This window comes from Panthera uncia, chromosome E1, assembly GCF_023721935.1.
Source record: "Panthera uncia isolate 11264 chromosome E1, Puncia_PCG_1.0, whole genome shotgun sequence".
Taxonomy (NCBI): Eukaryota; Metazoa; Chordata; class Mammalia; order Carnivora; family Felidae; genus Panthera; species Panthera uncia.
This window is the reverse complement of record NC_064814.1, coordinates 7,426,154-7,445,751: the sequence shown is the minus strand read 5'-3', so window position 1 is coordinate 7,445,751 and position 19,598 is coordinate 7,426,154. Positions and strand designations below refer to the sequence as shown.

Sequence of the window (19,598 nt, the reverse complement as noted above, 5' to 3'; positions counted from 1 at the left end):
CAGTTCCCTGGCATGGAGAGCCTCACGAAAGAGAAGACATTGTCTCTGCCTCCCACCTGTGATAGTCTAGCTGGGGATAAAAGTAAGCTTGTGAAAGTGATGAAGATTTCACACGCACTCACCGACTTGTGAGTGCCAAGAAGGATTGACAGGACAAGGAGCCTCAGATCGAGAACATCTGGAAGCTAGAGATGGGATGGAAACCGCACCAGACAGGGAGCCTGCAGACCTGGGTCCCACCCCTGGCTTTGCCACCAGCGTCCAGTGGGACGCTGGGCAAGTCCCCTCACGTTCCTCACCTAAATGAAGGGGTTGTCCCTGAGGATGTGAAAGCCTCCTGCTCGGTTCTACACTGTTGTGATTTCAGTGGGGACGGAGTTAGACAGGGAAGGGACCCTGAAGGAAGTGAGTGTGGGACAGGATCTTGAAGAGGGGAGGGCTAGGGACATGGGAGAGGGAAATGCTCACACTGAGAGGTTGGTAAAGTCAAGCAAGGACAGGAAGCAGTTGCTAGCTAGAGACGGCGAGCTCATCTGCTGTCGGACGCCTGGTAGAGATCAGGTTTGGCACAATCCACAATGAGTAGCATCTGCGGTTCTTTTGGGATCTCTGGTTATCCAGGATAGATGTGGACTTAACCAAGAGACTTTCTCCACCCAGTGGCTGAAGCTCCCAGAGGCCCCATTTCTGGGAGTTATTGTGCACTGGGCTCCCTTTCTTGACTGTGGCCTCTCCTAGCTTTGGAAGGACTGTCCAGCAGCAAACCCCTCCTGGAGGGAAAGGAAGTACTTTTATCCCAGGCCTGGAGAGCCTCAGATCTCTAAGGAACCATCGGGTCCTCCTTTCTTCCTAATTCCCACCTGTGTGCTATGGCCATTCCTGTCTTCTGTCCTGTTCAGAAACATGTGCAAGCCAGGGAGAACGGCAGGCGTCATAAACGTGTGTGCCAGGGCCCCAGCAGAACTTTGCTCTCCGGGACACGATCGAGAACTCTGGTAGCAATTACACTGTGTCGGACTTAAAGCCCTCAGCCCCCTTGGTCCCTGAGACTTCCAAATCCCACGCTTCTTTTTTTTTTCTTCTCCGAGGCTATCCAATCCCCTGAGTCGGGGCTCAGCAAACTTGTCCCGTAAAGGGGCAAAGAGTAAATACTGTGGGTTTTGCAGGCCACGTGGGGTCTGTCGGAACTACTCAGCCCCGCCGTTGGAAGTGCAACACGAATGTGTTCCGACACTCGCTGTGTTCCGACGAAACTTCGCTCCTGGACAACGAAGTCTGAATTTTACATCATTGCCATGTATCACCAAATTGTATTTTTCTTTTGATTTTTCCCAACCACGCAGAAGTGTAAACACCACTGTGAGCTGGTAAAAAACCCCCGTGAGTCGGACTGCACTCGGCCTGCCGGCCGTGGTTTGCCCACCCCTCACCCAAGTGTTTGCAGCCGGTTCAGCCCAACTCAGACGGTCCAAGCCTTTGCGTGATCCTGGCCTTTCTGGCTGATCTGGATGGCTCCTCTTAGCCGGCAGGGATGACGACAGCTTTAAGCTCCCCCAAAGTGGCCTTGTCCTTTCGGTTTTTCTCTCTCTCTTCCAAAGTAGCTTGATTGGAGGGCGCTGGAAAGATACCCTCCTCTCTACCCACCCAGCGTTCCTTGCAAAGGCGTTCTCTTTCAGCTGTATTAAAGTGGTTTCCCCAGGCCAGCATTTTGCCACGTATTCTCTCTTCCAGCTCTGTGCACCGGGCCTGGCCAAAGCATCCGGGCCTTTACGGGCTCGGGCAGGCCTCACGGCTCTTTTGTTGTCGAATTCTCAATCCCCGTGTTGCAGGCGGTCTAGAGTCAGCATCCTTTTTATAAAGGGAGATCTTAGCCGCTAGGAAAGCTGGGGCGCATCAGCCAGGGGCGCATTCCCGGAGCGGAGGCATTTTAAGTTGGGCTCAAGATATTGAGAGGGACGAGGATTGAAGGAGGGAGGGAGAGAGAGAGAGAACTTCCAGACAGAAGCGGGAGAGACTGAGCTGCGGGCAGGCGGCGGCGAGGGGAGAATCCCACACGGAGGCTGTTTGAAGCAAGAGAGTGAAGGCACTGGGCGGGGGGGGGGGGGGGGGGGTCGGCCGGGGCAGCCCAGCAGTGGAGGGGTCGGTCTGCTAGACCCTGAGGGCCTGATTCAGGGGAGCTTGGGGTAACAGCACGACGGCGTGGGAGTAGAACGCAAGGACCCGACTTCGGTCCACAGTCCTAACCTCGGTCCTGTGCTGGCTGCTCCTTCATCGGTTCCTTCGACGGACACCCGGGCGCTCCCCCCAAGAGCCAGGCGTGCTTGACTTGGGGAAAAGACCAGGCAGTGGTTGGGGGAAAGAAGAGGAAGGAGGAATGTTGAGTCCTATGAAGATCCTGCCCTTTATAGAGAAGAGTACACACACACACACACACACACACTCCAGCTCAATGAGGAGATCGCTAAATGCCTCATGAGAGTGTGGATGAGGAAATTCAGGCAAGGGAGAAGTAATGACTAGAAGAGGGGATTTGCCGTTTTGTGGGAGAGAAAGCCTTTGAGGATGGGGCTCCCGGGGCCTGTGAAATGTAGGGAGAGGGCTCTCCAGGTTGAAGGGCTGCTGAGCAAAGGGGGTGCGGTGAACATGTGGGGGGCGCAGAAAAGACGTCAGTCTGGTGTGCGTTTTCAACGCGGGGTGGGGGGTGGGGGGGGTGTTACTGGCATTACTTTGGGGGCGATTCTTCGTAGTAGGAGTCTGTCCCCTACAAAGTAGGTCTTGTAGCCTCACTGCCCTCTCCCCTCCCCCTCCCCACGTGCCCACGATGGCGTCGTCAAACAACGCTCCCCACCCCACGGGAGCCGCTAGGTTGGTCTGGGGAGGCAAGCAGTAAACTGTAATGTTGGACTAGAAAAGTAGCCAGAGGTAGCCAGACCATGGAGAGCCTCGTACTTCCTGGTATTTTTTAACGTGAACGTAGTTTAACAGAAGTTTTCTCTCCGCTGCCTATCCAGGGTCCACTGCCTTCTTAGCAAGCGACCTCTCTAGGCCCGAACAAGGAAGCAATTCAGCCTGACCCAAGGAGAGAGGGAGGAAGGCACTCCCTACTCTGGCTCTTCCCTGGCCAGGACAGGACTTGGCTTTTTATTCAAGGCCCAGAGAATCCCAGAACTGATAAAGGCCCATTGTGGCAGCTTCTGGAGAAATCTGGAGAAGCCCAGAGGCCGTCCGGGGGGGCTCTGGGGCTAAGGAGCCGGTTAACAGCCCTTGAACATTTGTGGAAAGAATTAGTTGGCGGCAGTCAGGGCGGAACGAGGCCCCCGGGCTGTCACTGGCATCATCCGCGGCAAGCAGGCCAAAGGCAAACCCAGTAGGAAGCTGGCCTGTCTGTGGCTAGAAGGGCTGGCCTGCGAGGCAGAGGGGACCCAAAACCCGTGGAGGGCTCCCCTGCAGACGCCTGGAGGATGAAACCCAATCTCCCGCCCAGTGGAAGAAACACAACTGCTCTTTTTAAAAAAGGCCTGGGGAGGAGGGAGTCTCCCGCCCCCGGCCCCTGCCGCCCCCCCCACCCCCCGCCCCCCATAAGGGTGTCCAAAGCAATAAACAGCAGGAAAGGAGGAAGGCGGCAGAGTAGAAGCCCTTCAGGAAGCTATCGAGAAGTTATGTTCTCTGCTCACGTCTCTGTCGCGCTGAGTCCAGGCACATGGTTCTCGGGCCTCACTGTTCTTACAGCAAAGAAATAGGAAGAGACACCCTGAGATAGAGGGTGCCGGGGCAGGGGCTAGGGAGCTGGGCTAGATGGGAGCTTCGCGGCTCTCACCAGGCTCTGGTGGGAGGTGGGAGGTGTAGCCCGGCCCATCACACTTGTCTGAGTGCTCTGGGGGAACGGGAAAGGACCAGACCCCCGCTGGGAGGCCCTGGGAGGAGGGGGAGCAGGTGCAGGGGCGGCGGAAGGGGGGGGGCGGTGGGAGGGGGAGAGGAAATGCGGAATTCAGGTCAGAGACTGGTCTGCTGAGGTCTCTTGGGCGGCTCTCCTTGACCAGGTGGTGAGCCCAGGGATTAAACTGAGCGCAGAGGGTAAAGCACAGCGAACGGGAGTGCTCCCTACCACTGCTGTTTCTGCGTCTAGTTCCTAGAAGGATTTCGGATGGGTCACTGGCTCGTTTCTCAACGGTCGGTCGGCTTTCCCTCCCCACCATCCAAAATACATCCGGTTGGCCCCCTCAAAGGCCAAGTCCTTTCTGCATCAAAGCAAAACGGAGTAAGCAATACAAACCGACCTCAGAGCAACCTGGGGCCATCGGAACACAAAAACCTAAAAAACCGAACTCGCGCGCAAGGAAGGCAACTGTCCGCGCGTAGCACGTGACGTCTGTCCGCTGCCAACAGGCTGGTGGGCAGGCCTATGGCTCCCAGTCAGAAATGGGGGGGGGGGGGGTGGTACCAAAAGCTACGGGGGAAAAGTGAACTAATCTGCACCCACGTGGCCTCCGAAGAGCCCATCTCATGACCCCCCCTCCCCTGGCACGACTTGAGATTCGTTTCATTTCAGGCGGGGGACGGATCTGGGACACAGCCCAAAGTGGTGCTTTCTGAAACCGAAGCATTTTCTGCCTCGCTGGAGAGTCTGTCCCAGCTGGCGACGCACACACGTGCACACGCCAACTCTAGAATGCTCTGTTCTGATCCCACGGCTCCCACAAACAGAACCACAAACCCTTTTTAAGACCTGGGCTGGAAGGCCTGGGTGTCATTTATTGACGGCAGTTTACACACATTCGCTTTCTTCCCAAGGTCGCCTCCTTCAAAGCGCAGGCACAGAACCCTCGAGAAGGGCAGTCTCTGAACGACGGAGCCAGGAGCACAGGATGCACGTCTTTGGCAGGCACGTTCGGCCCCCTGGCAGGATGCAATCCTTCAAGCTGCAATCCGTCGGGTGTCCTGAGACACCGAGGTGGGGGGTGGACAGGAAGTCTTCGGCCGGACTCACATCTCAGTCCAGGCCCGCTCGCTCGCTGTCCAAGCCCGTCCCAGTTGCAGGACCCTGGAGGGGGTGGAAGGGGGGGGGGCAGCGAATCAGGCCCACCCACCGTCACAGGGGCAGATTCTTCAAGCTGTTCACACCTGCTTCCGCTGGCCCCACAGTTCGAGAGCATCAGCCTTATGGCAAGAGACAGATTACTTCCTCTCTGACCCTCCCTGGCACCTCTTCAGCCGGGCCTGTATCAGAACCGCCGGAAAACACGGAGACCCGTGCTGTGCACGACAGCCCTTTCTTCTGCCCCGGGCTGTGTAGGCACTTGGCAATCTGGGGGAAGGAGGTGGCTCAGAAAGTGGGTGGAAATGGGAAGAATGAGAAAGCTTCGTCTGCTAGAGTAATTAGAGATCTGAAGTGATTCCACTTTATTTCCTTCACTTTAAGCCAATCATGAAATTTCACAGTGATTTCTGGGGCAGGGGCAGAAGGACGGCGGTGTTCAGAATCCTCGGGGCTGTGGCCCAGGCGGCCCGAGGCGGCGTGGGCCGGGCAGGCCTCACTGGGGCAGCTGCAGGAGCACGGACTGCCCGGCTGGCAGGTAGGTGATGTTCCGGGAGCGCGAGAGCTGGTAGGCGATGTCCTCCGCGGCCTCCAGCTTGCGCAGCTCGATGAGGCCGTCGCCCGCGGTGGCGAGCGAGTTGGCGATCAGCTCGGCTGCCTTGGAGTCGCCCTCGGCAGAGATGATGGCCGCCTTCTTCTGCTGCTCAGCCTAAGAGAGTGGAGGTGGGGGGGGGGGGGGGGGGGAGACCAGGATCACACTTGAGGGTGCTGAACGGCGGGCAGCGGCCTCAGAAGGACTCGGCGAGGCACCCTCACCGGCTCCTGAAGGAACTCTGGGAATCTCCCTCCTCCTCCTCCTCCTCCTCCTCCTCCTCCTCCCCCTCCCCCTCCAGGTGGGGTCAACAGGCACGTGCACCCAGTCCTCCGCTTTCCTGCAATGCAGCGCCACCTCTCATGGTTGCAGGGCTCTCTTTCTGTTGGCTGCGCAAGTATCTGTCTTATTTCAAAATTCTCGTTAACGTCAACGGCCATCCAGTCCAGCCACCTTACTCTGGGCCAGGAGGATCCAAGCCGCGGAAGACGGGAGGGAGAAAAAAAAGGCAGAACCCACCCTCAGGCTCACCTTTCCCTCCAGCCCCAAGTCGAAGGGACTTTCATCAAACAAATGAGATCTGTTTGATGAAAACAGGGCAGCTGGGGAGGAGTAGCACGTATGCGTGACGGGCCCTAGAGTCGCCCCTGAGCTAAGCTGGATCCTGACCGGGAGCCCAGGCAACCAACTGAAAGAGATCTCCGAGGCTCTCCCCACCCGTTATTAGCAGGGTGACATCGATCAGCGGGGCACAACCGGTCCGAGGTCACGGGAGGCGGGTACCGTGTCAGCAAATGTTAAATGAGCACCTAATATTTCCAGGCATGGTCTTAGGCGTGTTCTAGGCTCTGGAGATTAGTGGGTGGGGGGCGGGCAACAAAGTTCCCGTCCACGTGGAGTTTACACTCTCTAAAATTAAACGCTGGCCACCAATACATCTCTCTACCTTGATTCAAAGGACGAAGGGTTCTTGGATTAGGACTAACCCGAGAAAAACCAGCAGCGGTGGGGGGAAGCAACAGCAAGAAATAAATACACGTCTGCAAAGACCAGAAGAGCAGGCTGCTAGGCAACTATCTCCTGTCCCACCACACTCTGCCACATCTGGATGGACTTAGGGCTGGAAAAAAACTCCAGTGACGATAGTGCATCTGGCCCAACATTTGATCCTTTTCGCTGTCAGCTTTCACTTGTGTAACCACAGTTAAAAACGACTTCTCAGTGAAGCTGAAAATATTCCAGGAGAAAACATTTTTATTGGTAGGAGGAGTGTTTTTGATCTTAGGGGAAGTGGAAGAAAAATTACCCTTCGGTGACTTCGGAACCTAAGTTCACATATCCCTGACTAGCCCCCAAAGACCCTGGAACCAATCGTAGGAGTGCGGTTCCTTCAATCCCCTTCCGAGGATCCCAGAAAAAGAGATGACAGATGATGAGTTTCCAGGCCACCCAGCAAACGGGGAGGCTGAGCACAGGAGAAAGGGGAGAGAGGCCCCTGCCATCTGGTTGAACACTCACCTTCTCCACCACAAATCTGGCCCTCTCCGCTTCCTGCTGGGCCACCTGTTTGGCCTCTACTGCTTCTGTGAACTCCTTCCCGAAGGTCAGATGCGTCTAAGGGGACAGAGGGAGCGCGAGATGAGGCGGTGGGATTGTTCAGGCAGCGCTGCCGCGCGGGGCCCCCGTGGCCGCTGGAAGGAAGGGGCCAGGAATGGCTCTAGCAGCTGGAGGCCTCTGTGAGGCCAGAACGTCCTTCCACCTCCACATCCGGGTCCAAACCGAGGGCACACCCCGGAAGCCTCGGCTGCCTCGACGGCTCCCGCACGTCCTTCTGTCGCCCTCGGCGAGGAGATCTGAAGCAGACAACCACCCGTGGGCACCAGAAGGCACCTACTCAAGTGACCACCTCCCAAGGGGAGGAGGCTGCGGGTTCTAGGACCCCCGTCCTCCGACTAGGGCCCATCCTTTGATGGCCTGTTGGAAGCCCCCAGAGAGGCCAGATGGAAAACTGAGCCCCTGAGAGCGAAGGAGGCAGCCGGTTCTCAGGCATTCAAGGGCGTGACGCTCTCCGCTTATGGATTAACCATCCCCGTCTTTCGCACGGAAGCCCCACCACCAAACAGGAAGAGGGTGAAAAATGGTGGAACGCGAATCACAGTATTCCTCATGTGTGAGCGCTTCTGGTAAAGGGTTTAGGAGGGAAGGCAGGTAAAGCTATTGCTTAGGGTGAGGGCTTACAATGGACTACCCACAGACCTTCCCTAAGAACACGTACAACCAAGACTTGGCTGAGGCGACAGTCTGCAATGACGGCAGAAGACAGTGGGAACAGAGCTCAACTCTTAATGCCGAGACTAGAGCGACTTACTTATTATTTAACCCACGTTTTATTAAAAAGGAAGAAATTGGGGCGCCTGGGTGGCGCAGTCGGTTAAGTGTCCGACTTCAGCCAGGTCACGATCTCGCGGTCCGTGAGTTCGAGCCCCGCGTCAGGCTCTGGGCTGATGGCTCGGAGCCTGGAGCCTGTTTCCGATTCTGTGTCTCCCTCTCTCTCTGCCCCTCCCCCGTTCATGCTCTGTCTCTCTCTGTCCCAAAAAAAAAAAAAAAAAAAAAAACTAAAAAAAAAATAAATAAATAAATAAAAAGGAAGAAAAAAAGGGAAGAATGGCGCTGGTTTTGCTACCAAATTCTATTTGCTTCATCCCCTCCCCCCACCCTCCCAACCTCTGCTTTTAAAAAAAGGAGGGGCGCCCGGGGGGCTCGGTCGGTTGAACGTCCGACTTCGGCTCCCGTCACGATCTCACGGTTTGTGAGTTCGAGCCCCGCGTCGGGCTCTGTGCCGACGGCTCGGAGCCTGGAGCCTGCTTCGGATTCTGTGTCTCCTTCTCTCTCTGCCCCTCTCCAACGTGTGCTCTCTCTATGTCTCTCAAAAAATAAATGTAAAAAAAAAAAATTTTTTTAATTAAAAAAAAAAAAAAAAAAGGAAAAGCAGGGGCGCCTGGGTGGCTGAGTCGGTTGAGTGTCCGACTTTGGCTCAGATCACGAACCTGCGGTTCGTGAGCTCGAGGCCCGCATCGGGCTCTGTGCTGGTGGCTCAGAGCCTGGAGCCTGCTTCGGATTCTGTGTCTCCCTCTCTCTGTTCCTCCCCGGCTCGCATTCTGTCTCTCTCTCTCTCAAAAATAAATAGAGATTAAAAAAAAAAAAAAAAAAAGAGAAAAAAGGGAGAAACATAAGTAGCTCCACACTCCTCCTCGAGAGTAAATCCTAGTCCCGCTGCCTTCCACAACTTGTAACGCTCCTCACTCTTCCAAATGCAGCTGTTCTACTCTGCCTGTTCCATTTCTGGACTCGTGTTCAAAGCCCGGGGAAGAAAACGCGGTCCTGAGAAATTTAAAATGGAATGTGTAACTAAGGAATAAAGTTCCTTTCTAAAAGGGCCAGGTGAGGGCAGCAAATCCCCCCCGAAATCTAATTTTCTCCTCACACCTCTTAGATATGGTTTCTTGTGGTCAGCCCGCATTTCCCCCGAATGGAGTATGTGGTTAAAAGTCTAGCAGAACGCCAAGCTTCTCCTTAGGTTTTGACTTAGCACTGCCTCACAGGCGAGGCGTTTAGGTTAACAGTAGGTGGGAGTTGCTGGGGGTTAGAGGGGAATGGCTGCAGCCTGGCATCCCGCCAGCAGAGGGAGCCCGCGACTGAAACAAGGGGGAGGGGGGCGCCCCGAGGTCAGCGCTGGGTGTCTGGAGAGCAGGACTGTTTAAACAGCTGCACAGACGCCGAGAGGGAAACGGTGCCTTTCCCTAGCGACGCACAGGAGAACGAACAGGAAACCCTCTACCTCGCCACCCGCACAAATCACTCCCAGTGATTTTTCCCAGAGCATCTAGAAACACGACCCCTTCCCCATCACCCTCCTTGATCTGAAATGCTATCCTGCCTGTATTGCTTTCTGAGTCATGGCATTCGGTGTCAGAGAAATACACGCACTCTACGGTCCCGAGAGGATAACTTACGCCTCAGAGATGTCCCCTGTGCCCCATACCGGGCTTTGGGGAACAGAACCATTCATTCACGCTCTATCCCCTTTCACCGGGGGTTCCCAGAGCCCACCTCACTGAGCTTCAGACCCTAAATGTGAAGACATCCCAAGGGGTCAGGCTGGGAGGTGTGCACTAGGGAGGAAAACTGTGAGCCTTCTCTAGTCTCGCTAGGCAGCTTCTTCCGGCATCCAACGGGGTTAACAAGACACTACTTCTCAGGGAGCTCTGGGGAACACTCACAGTTTGGAGGAGGTGAAAAGTCTAGTGGTTAGGGACCCTACCATCGGGTAGGGCTAGAAGTCAAAAGAAAAATGTGTGTGGGGGCGCCTGGGTGGCTGAGCCGGGTGAACGTCCCAACTTCGGCTAAGGTCATGATCTCACGGTTCGTGGGTTCAAGCCCCTCATCGGGCTGTGCTGATGGTGTGGAGTCCACTTGGGATTTTCTATCTCCCTGTCTCTCTGTGCCTCCCCGGCATCATGCTCTCTCTCAAAAATAAATAGGAAAAGGAAAAGGAAAAGGAAAAGGAAAAGGAAAAGGAAAAGGAAAAGAAAGGAAAGGCAAGAAAAGAAAAGAAAAGAAAAGGAAAGAAAAAAAAAAAATAAAAGAAAAAAAAAGGAAAAGAAGTATGTGTGTGGCAGAGGGAAAGGAAAACAACTCTCATCTGAAAACAAACCCACGGAGACCATCTCACAGTCGAGAAGCTTCCACATTTTCAAGTCGCCTGTCTGGGCACGTGGAAGGCAGGACCTACTAACGTCCACCCGGAAATGGGGCCAAGCACCTGAACAAGAACCGCAGCCCCTCCCTTGCAGGCTCCCCCCCACAAGCATCTTACCAAGGACACGTCATCCAGGATGAGCCCAAAGGTTGCTGCTCGCTCTGTGAGGTCATCGCTCACCTGCCTGGAGACCAACTCTCTCTGGGTGATCAGTTCCCCGGCATCGAAGCGAGCCTGGTTCCAAGGGAGGGCAGAGGGGGCCCGGTGAGGATGGCGATGAGGAAGCAGAGAGGGCAGGAGGGAAAAGGACGAGCCACATCCCAAGCCTCCCGCCACCGTGCTCTTCCTGGCACCTGTCTATCTCTGGGGGACCGCACTCTAGGCTGAGGCCCCGTCACTCACCACCACGGACTTGAGGATCTCCGTCGTGATGGACGGTAGCACCCGTTCATCGTAGTCCTCCCCTATGCTGGTGAAGATGCGGGGAAGCTGGCTGGCGACTGGCCGGAAAAGGATGCGCAGGGTGATGTTGACATTCTGTAAATCTTAGGGTAGCGGACAAAGGCCGGAGTTAGCGATCAAAACCACTTCTATGTGACCCCTCCTACCCCAAGAGTGCCACAATTGCTGCGTAAAGTTGCTGATTTTAAGACCTTAGAGGGCAGGGGCCACCACGCACAGCTTCCTGGTTAGCGAACCCAGCAGAGCCCCGGAGTCAGGAATTCTTAAAGGCTCCTGGGGAGGACAGCTTCTCAGTCTGTCCTGAATGAATGTCCTCTGATATAAGCAATTCCGAGTACGTGCGTAACAGGTACCGCGGGACAGTGGAACAGTGCGTGTTTTAATGAAACAGGCCAATGCCAAGAGTTTTAGCATGAAGCCTTTCCAAGGCCCCACTCAGGAGTCTGCCCTGGAGAGGTTATCGTGGGCCCAGCGGAGACAGTCCACTCTGGCTGGACCGGCAGTCAGTCCGAAGGCCTGGGCTGCAGTCCCGTCCTGTTTACTAACTGTGTGACCTCAGCCTTAGCCAATCTCAGCTTATCTCCTGGTCTGTAAGAACGGGGGGTGATTTCATCTGCCTTCCAGGAACGCTAGGGGAGAGCGAAGGAGAAATCAGACTGGACAGCGCTGGGTCAAATGCGAACAGATGGAAGGGGTTATCGGACTCATCTGGAACACGCTTCTCGTGACCTGATCCAGGCGAAGGGGGGGTGGGGAACAGGGGGCACAACATTAATTACAACGTTCCCTGACAGCTCAGGCCTGCCCGAGGCTAAAGCACGGTCAGCTTGCTTGCGGTCATCAATGACACGGACGCACGGGAAAGTTCTGAACCAGCCACCCAGGGGAGCGGGAGATGCACACACTCCTGATCTCTGGAAGTTCCTGTCAACAGTTCTGAAGACGCGTAAGTAATGCGTCCTTACAAACAGGTGCCGCACAACAGCCAGCGCAATCCCGAAGAGGTGGGAAGTTGAGAGCCACGCTTTTAAGTTAAAATTTTATGTTTCTCGATTAACCCCGCCCCACTTTGATCTCCCTTTTGTAGGACGCGAGCCAGACCCCGTAGCCAGGAGCTACAGGCCAGGTTGCGAAATGCCAACTGACCTGATCCCTCCTCTGCCCGGCACAGGTCTCTCGCTAAAGTCCCAGCTCAAGCTAAGGTCCTCCCGGGAGCCTGCGCAGCCCCCTGTGGGGGCGAGCTGTCTTCTTCTCCGCTCGTCTCCACCCCACGCCCTTGCCTCCAGGACAAGCCACGCTTACCGTAACTGTCTGTCCACACGTCTACGTCCCTAGCGACACTGAGCTCCCCAGGGGCCCCCGCTTTAGTCACCTCTGAAATCTCCGAACCACCCCCACCCTGCGACCCAGCCTGACACCTGGCACGGTCACCGTAAGCACACATCGGCCAGGGAATGACACCCAAGGCCTCGAGTGTTCCCCAGATAATAAACCCAGCAGCCACACGACCCTCACCTTTCACCGTGCAGAAAGATCCCTGCTATTCTGTTTACTGCCTGGGCACCTCTGTGGGTAGGACGGCAGGAGAGCGGTGAGGGCAATTCGTGTGGGGCTCGCTGGGAACCCAGCGGCATCCCAGACACCAGGAGACCGCTCTCAGGGACCCGGCCCCAGCCCGTGTGAGGCCAGCACTGCTGGAGACAGAGGCCCTGGAGAACAAGGCCAAGGGGAAGCCGGCTGTGAAGGCACAGGGGATGGCTGGAGACCGGCTGACATCGTCACCCTGGGGAACGAGAACTGACCGGAAGGGGTGAGTGACGGAGCAGAGGCATATTCTTTAAGACTGGAGCGCTCCGTGACTCTCGAAGTCTATCTTTGTGGATCTCCCTAAATTTGTACAGCTGTCTGTGTGCTGTACATATTTCTCTGAATCCGTGTTAAAATCTCTCCAGGAGGAGTTTACAAGGGAGTTCTTCGGGGAGGTCCGGCCTCTTCTGGATCCTACGGTAACCCTTCCACACGCTGCCTCATGGGACCCACGGGCAAGACTCACCTTTGCTACCAGTGATGACTGGCACGTTACGCGGTCGAGAGCGGCAATCAAAGATGATAGGTTTCTGTACCCAAGGGATGAGGAAGTGAGTCCCTTCTCCCACCACAATGTCCTGCACTCCACGGAACCGGTCAAAGATGACAGCTCTGTGCCCAGCGTCCACTAGGAGTGAAGGAGAACAAGTCAGAAAAAAAAAATCCCTTCGCCTCTTAACCAAAAAGGCTGCCTCTGAAAGCTCCTTGGCGCTTTCTTGTTATTTTTTTTTAAGTCTCCCCTCTCCCGGCTCCATCTTGCCACACTTCTGCCTCTAGAGGCTTCCACGCAGCTCCAGAACTCAGCCATCCCTTCCCACCCCACGGTCTTCCCAAGGACTCTGGTAACAGGATCGATTCCTCAGCATCCTGTCCCTGGAAACTGGCGGCCGCTGCTCCGATTAACCATCCCACCCGCCAACACGTTTCCAGGAAATCACCTCCCCAAACTTCGTTCCCAAACTCACCAAGCTCTTTACCGTCCCATCCTGGTTCCAATTTAAGCCAGTGCTCCCAGAAGCTGCACCCTAACCTAGCCACGGAACCCCTAACATTCGGAAGGTCCCACTCTTTCCAAGGGCACGGTTTCTCTCAGGCTTTAAGGATTTCTGGGTTCAGAGAGAAATCAGTGACGGTGATTACCCTCCAGCTGTGCTGCGGACATCAGAGCAGAAAGCGGCGCCGTTTAAACCAAGTTAAGCTTTTCTCGGCGGCGGCTCTGTGTCTCTGCCTCAGGAGACTTCAGAGTTGCTCCAAAGATCTTTGCTCTAGACTTATCCTCCTCTTGCTAGATACTCACGAACGAGGGAGGTCCATCTATCGCCGCTTTCCAATCACGAAAGCTAGAGACTACCGGAGTTGGAGGGAGTCTTAGACATAAACCAGTTTCGTCCTATTGCTTGACCAATGAAGAAGCTGAGGCCTGGGGCGGGGAGGGGATGGCTCGCCTAAGGTCGCACAGGAAAGCAGGCAAAAAGCCAGCGGGAGCCCCCGTCGCGCTGTTAAAGGCTGGGCGATGCGCCTCAAAAGATATTTTGTCTGGAACGACCCAACTGCAGCAGAGCCAAAGATCCGGCTCCAGACAAGGTCTAAAGCCCTCGCTGGGTTACTTCACACGCGGCCGAGGGATCAAATGAGCTCTCTCCACGGGGCCTCCCGTGAGACCCCAACACTCGGCCGCAGCGTCACTTCAAACCAACAAGAGTAGCTGGAAATGTCCGACCGCCACGTGGTCTGGGAGGCTCTTTGTGAACAAAGGCTCGCAGAGGACCTGCGGCCACGAGGGCAGAGGATCTAGGGACAAGGCAACCGTATGGTGTGGGATGGCAGGTGAGCCCCCCTGGGTCTCACACACGCCGCCACCACAAGTGTGACACGGGCCACGCAGGCCAATGGAAATCCGGCAAAAGGCAGTGCCCCACCACCACCCCTCGGAGCCTCACCATTATACAAGGCAGAGTTCACCACTCCTCCTGCCACGGCTAAGGCCAGGCCGAACTTGCCGATGGACTCAAACACTTTGGCAGCCATGTCGCCTCCTGCTGGACCCCACTCACACCTACGGCGGGGGGCGGGGACAAAACAAAACAGCTTGATCCCGAAATCCGAAATCCATAAAAGAAAGCCCTCTCTGAGGCACCATATTCACTTCTCAGGCTGGCTCTTTATTTCTCCACTCTTGAGAGCTCAAAATCACGCACTCAAGGCCACCTAATAAATAACTCTACAGCTTGGAGAAGTGTACTATCAATTCTTCTGCTTTAAAATTTTTTCCATCTCTGGGGCGCCTGGGTGGCTCAGGCAGTTAGGCGTCCGACCGTTCAGCTCAGGTCATGATCTCACAGTCCGTGAGTTCGAGCCCCGCGTCGGGCTCTGTGCGGACAGCTCAGAGCCTGGAGCCTGCTTCGGATTCTGTGTCTCCCTCTCTCTCTGCCCCTCCCCTGCTCATGCTCTGTCTCTCTCTGTCTCAGAAATAAAAACATTAAAAAAAAAATTTTTAATTTTTTCCATTTCTTGGGAATGCAAGCTGGTGCAGCCACTGTGGAAAACAGTATGGAGGTTCCTCAAAAAAACTAAAAATAGAACTACCCTACGACCCAGCAATAGCACTACTAGGTATTTATCCAAGGGATACAGGTGTGCTGTTTCGAAGGGACACATGCACCCCCATGTTTATAGCAGCATTATCGACAATAGCCAAAGTATGGAAAGAACCCAAATGTCCATCGATGGATGAATGGATAAAGAAGATGTGGTATATATATACACAATGGAGTATTACTCGGCAATCAAAAAGAATGAAATCTTGCCATTTGCAACTATGTGGATGGAACTGGAGGGTATTATGCTAAGTGAAATTCGTCAGAGAAAGACAAAAATCATAGGACTTCACTCATATGAGGACTTTAAGAGACAAAACAGAGGAACATAAGGGAAGGGAAGCAAAAATAATATAAAAACAGGGAGGGGGACAAAACAGAAGAGACTCAAAAATATGGAGAACAAACTGAGGGTTACGGGAGGGGGTGTGGGAGGCGGGATGGGCTAAATGGGTAAGGGGCACTAAGGGATCTACTCCTGAAATCATTGTGGCACTATATGCTAACTAATTTGGATGTAAATTTTAAAAAATTAAAAATAAAATTAAAAAAAAATTTTTTTTCCATTTGGGGACTGGGGCACTTGATTCAATAATGGGAATGAGACGTGGGCCTGACACCCACGGAGAACTCAGCACCACACTAAACCACCCTCCCATTTCCTGGGCAAGCAAGCCCCAAGACAAAGGCTTGCTTTGTGGTTGGTTCTGTGCAATTCTGGTTTGGAAAAGTAACTCCCAGAATGTGCTACATGGTGATTCCAACAGCAAAAGTAACAGTAACAGCTAGCTTTTATATCAGGAGGCAGTCTTCGAATGGCAATTATTTAATCCTCACACCGACCCCTATGAGGTAGGTTATTACAGATGAGGAAACTGAGGCACACAGCAAGGTTACAAGAGGAGACTAAGATCACACAGCTCTTTAGTGGTGGAACCAGGATTAGCACCTGGAGGTCTAATTCTGGCAGGCACAGCTTAACACTTCACTGTTAATAGGGAAGCGGGAGGTGGGCGACATTCTGGGACCAAGATACCAGAAGAACCAAAGGAGCAAAAACGCTCTCCATAGCTGCATTGCAAGGGAGAACCCGGGAAGAAGTGGGAGGGCGGGGCTGAGGCGGGGTGGGCGGGGCTGAGGCGGGGTGGGCGGGAGCCCGACTGACCTAACTGGAATCTACTCCCGCACTTAATTTTTTTCTTAATTTCTTTTTAATGTTTATTTATTTGAGGGGGAAGCAGAAAGAGAGGAAGGCACAGAATCAAGAGCAGGATCCAGGCTCTGCGCTGATAGCACAGAGCCCATGTGGGGCTTGAACCCACGAACCCCGAGATCACGACCTGAGCTCAAGTCGGACAACCAACGCACTGAGCCACCCAGGCAGGGCCCTCCCCCACCCCGCACTTAACTTTTTAATGCCCCGCCCCAGCGTCGTCGTCCACTTCAGATTCAAATCCTCCCTCCCGCACGGCAAGACCTTAACTCCCGAATCTTCCTTGATCACTCCCCGCGCATTTCTATTTTCCTTTCCCGAGGCCAAGACACCCAGTCCCGACCTTTCCATTTCTAATACAGCTTCTGGATTGTTCCTCACCCCGCCCCCATACACACCTTTCTCACTCGACGCAACCCCCGCTGGTCCCGGGGTCACACCCTCTCCCCTCCAACACGAGGCGGGCCCATGCACGCACCCCACCCGCCCAAATTGTGAACGAGAACGCAGCGGGGAGCTGCAGAGACGCCCGGATCGTGGCCGGAGCCGCTCCCCTCCATTCTCACCTGCTTCCACTCTGACCTCCACATGAATTCCCCAGCCACACGTACCACGCATGCGCTGCTCAGCTCTTTCTCTTCCCCGCCCCCCTTCCAAGATCCGGGCCTCCGATTGGTGGGAGAGAGCGCTGTGCATTCTGGGAAGGGTGGCTTTCGGCCTGACCCCCGGTTCCCCGGCTCTTCCCAAATGAACTACGATTCCCAAAATGCCATTCGGTGTCTGGCCCGCGCTGAAAAGCCTTTCCTCTCTGGTGGTAAACCCGGAGGGGTTGTCGCAAAGCCTTTTGGGGGCTGTAGTTTCTTGGGGTTACATGCACGTGCCTGTCTAGAACCGATGCTAGAACCTGCCAGGAGATGGGCCTTAGGGCCCCGGAAAGAGTGGCTGGGCGCGCGGTCGGTGGCAGGGATGGGCTGGGGCAAGTTTACAGCTCGTGAAGGAGGGCGGGTGAGCATCTTGGAGAGAGTTGTGGTGAGATAACTGGCGGGCTGAGGGACCTGGAGGGAAGCAAATGGGGCCATCTTTCCAAAGTCCTTCCAGGAAATGCCCTGAGTCGTGGGACGTCAATTGCCAGAACCAGAAAGAACCTTAGAACCATCTGGACTAGAAAACGTGGACTAGAGACCGGAAGGGATACATTCAGGGTCATGCACTGATTTAGTCAAGGGGCCCGCTTTAGAGTCGGGGCCTCTTGGACACAATTAAACAAACAAACTTATATGGAAAAGTGGCAAGAATAATACGAAGAACACATAAGTCCTTTACTCAAATTCATCTATTGCTAACATTTTGCTCCATTTGTTTTTATTTGTTCTCTCCCTCTCTCCTCCCGTCTTCTCTCTGTATTTTCTAAGAATAGGGGCCTCCTCTTACATGATTTAAGTAAGTTTATCCTCTGCGTTCCAATTTTATCCATTGACCCGATAATGAACTTTGTAGCAATCTCCACACACACCCACCCCCATACAGGATGCAGTCTAATATTAGGTACGGTATTTATTTCTCATGTCTCTCGCATCTCTTTTCATCTGAAAAGTGTCCTCAGCCTTCCTTGTATTTTATTAGGTTAAAACAAACAAAAAGCGTATTTCTCATTTGGGGTTTGTCTGTTGTTTTTTTCATGATTAGACTCAGGTTTTGCGTTTTCAACTAGGGTCCTACCTAAGTACTGTAGGGACGCTTCACTTTAACAAAACTAGGCCTATGTCTGGAGTCTGGTAGGATTGGGTTCTTTCAACTTCTTTTTTCTGCATTTCCCTCCTCTTCTCTGTCCCCACTTGGCACCATCGAATGACCAGAGATACCCTCAACAGCACTCTTCAGGTGGGTGTGAGTTGGCCCTAACCAAGCACAGTTGTTTCCTCTGGCTGTCAGAATGCAGGCTCTATGATAGCTGTCTTCATTGTTCTATTCCCAGAAGGTACAACAGTGCTCGCGACCTGGAGAGTCACTACCTTAGAGTGAAACCCGCCACTGAATGAGCCTTCATGCACATGAAGCTTCTAGCCAGCCCTTCGGTGCTTGAATTAGTTGGGATATTAGTTAGAGCAAAGTCTAAGTTACAGGACCAAAGAGATCCCCAAATACAGTGAGTGGACTAAAGAAAATAGAAGTTAATTTCTTTTGCTCCCTGGGCCATTCACAGGCCTCGTTTCCTTTCATCTCATTGGTTGGCCATCCCTGAAAAGACTGTCTTTACCTAACCATGGGCCATCTATGTTCCAGCTCGCAGGAGGGGAAAACAACAAAATTGCTAAGCAAAACGGGTCAGAAGCAGCACATGCAAATTCCACTCTACTTTATTGATGAAAAATTGAGTACATGACCTCATCTAGTCACCAAAGAGGCTGGGAAATGTATTCTTTAGCGGGGCACCCAAGTACCCAGGAAGAAGAGTTTTGTGGGCTAACCAGCAGCCTGCGATATCTCGTTCTCAAATAGAACAGTCAGAAAAGTGACGTAAGTCCATTTGAGAAAAGCCATAACGTGAAAGGGAAAATCAAAACAAAAACATCTAAGCAAAACAAAACAAAAACAAACAAAAGCAACACAAACAAAATACTTGGCCGAATCAGAGACACAGGGAGGATGGAAAATCTAAACGAACCATCCAACCCTATCATTGCTGTCCCCAGATAAAGGGAAATGTTCTACTGTCCACAAAAGCAGAACAAGATGGCTGTTGGGAAAGACAGGTAGAGATGAAAGGATTAATGTTTTCCCCCAAAGTCAAGAATAAGGCAAAGATGCCCACTCTCATCACTTCTTTTTTTTTTTTAATTTTTTTTTCAACGTTTTTTATTTATTTTTGGGACAGAGAGAGACAGAGCATGAACGGGGGAGGGGCAGAGAGAGAGGGAGACACAGAATCGGAAACAGGCTCCAGGCTCCGAGCCATCAGCCCAGAGCCTGACGCGGGGCTCGAACTCACGGACCGCGAGATCGTGACCTGGCTGAAGTCGGACGCTTAACCGACTGCGCCACCCAGGCGCCCCGCCCACTCTCATCACTTCTAATCAACACTAAGAGGTCTTAGCCTATACTAGGCAAGAAAAATAAATAGGGGCATTTTGACTGGGAAAGAAGTAAAACTCTTTATTTATTGTGCATGTAGAAAATCCTCAAACTGGTGCAGCCATTCTGGAGAACAGTATGGAGGTTCCTCAACAATTAAAAATAGAACTACCCCTCACCCCAGCAATTGCACTATTAAGTATTTACCCAAAGGATACAAAAATACAGATTCGAAGGGGCACATGCACCCCAATGTTTATAGCAGCATTATCAACAATAGC

General features: G+C 53.6%; 1 protein-coding gene across 1 annotated transcript; it reads right to left on the bottom strand.

The window, feature by feature from the left end:
- Positions 1-5,376: 5,376 nt before the first annotated feature.
- Positions 5,377-16,880, bottom strand: PHB1 (prohibitin 1). Its single transcript, XM_049635885.1, has 7 exons — positions 16,812-16,880; positions 14,376-14,491; positions 12,902-13,063; positions 10,789-10,931; positions 10,504-10,620; positions 7,146-7,241; positions 5,377-5,744 (listed from the first exon to the last, which is right to left on the bottom strand). Exons 2-7 carry the CDS (start codon positions 14,461-14,463, stop codon positions 5,532-5,534), a joined length of 819 nt encoding a protein of 272 aa, XP_049491842.1. The 5' UTR covers positions 14,464-14,491; positions 16,812-16,880; the 3' UTR covers positions 5,377-5,531.
- Positions 16,881-19,598: the final 2,718 nt, after the last annotated feature.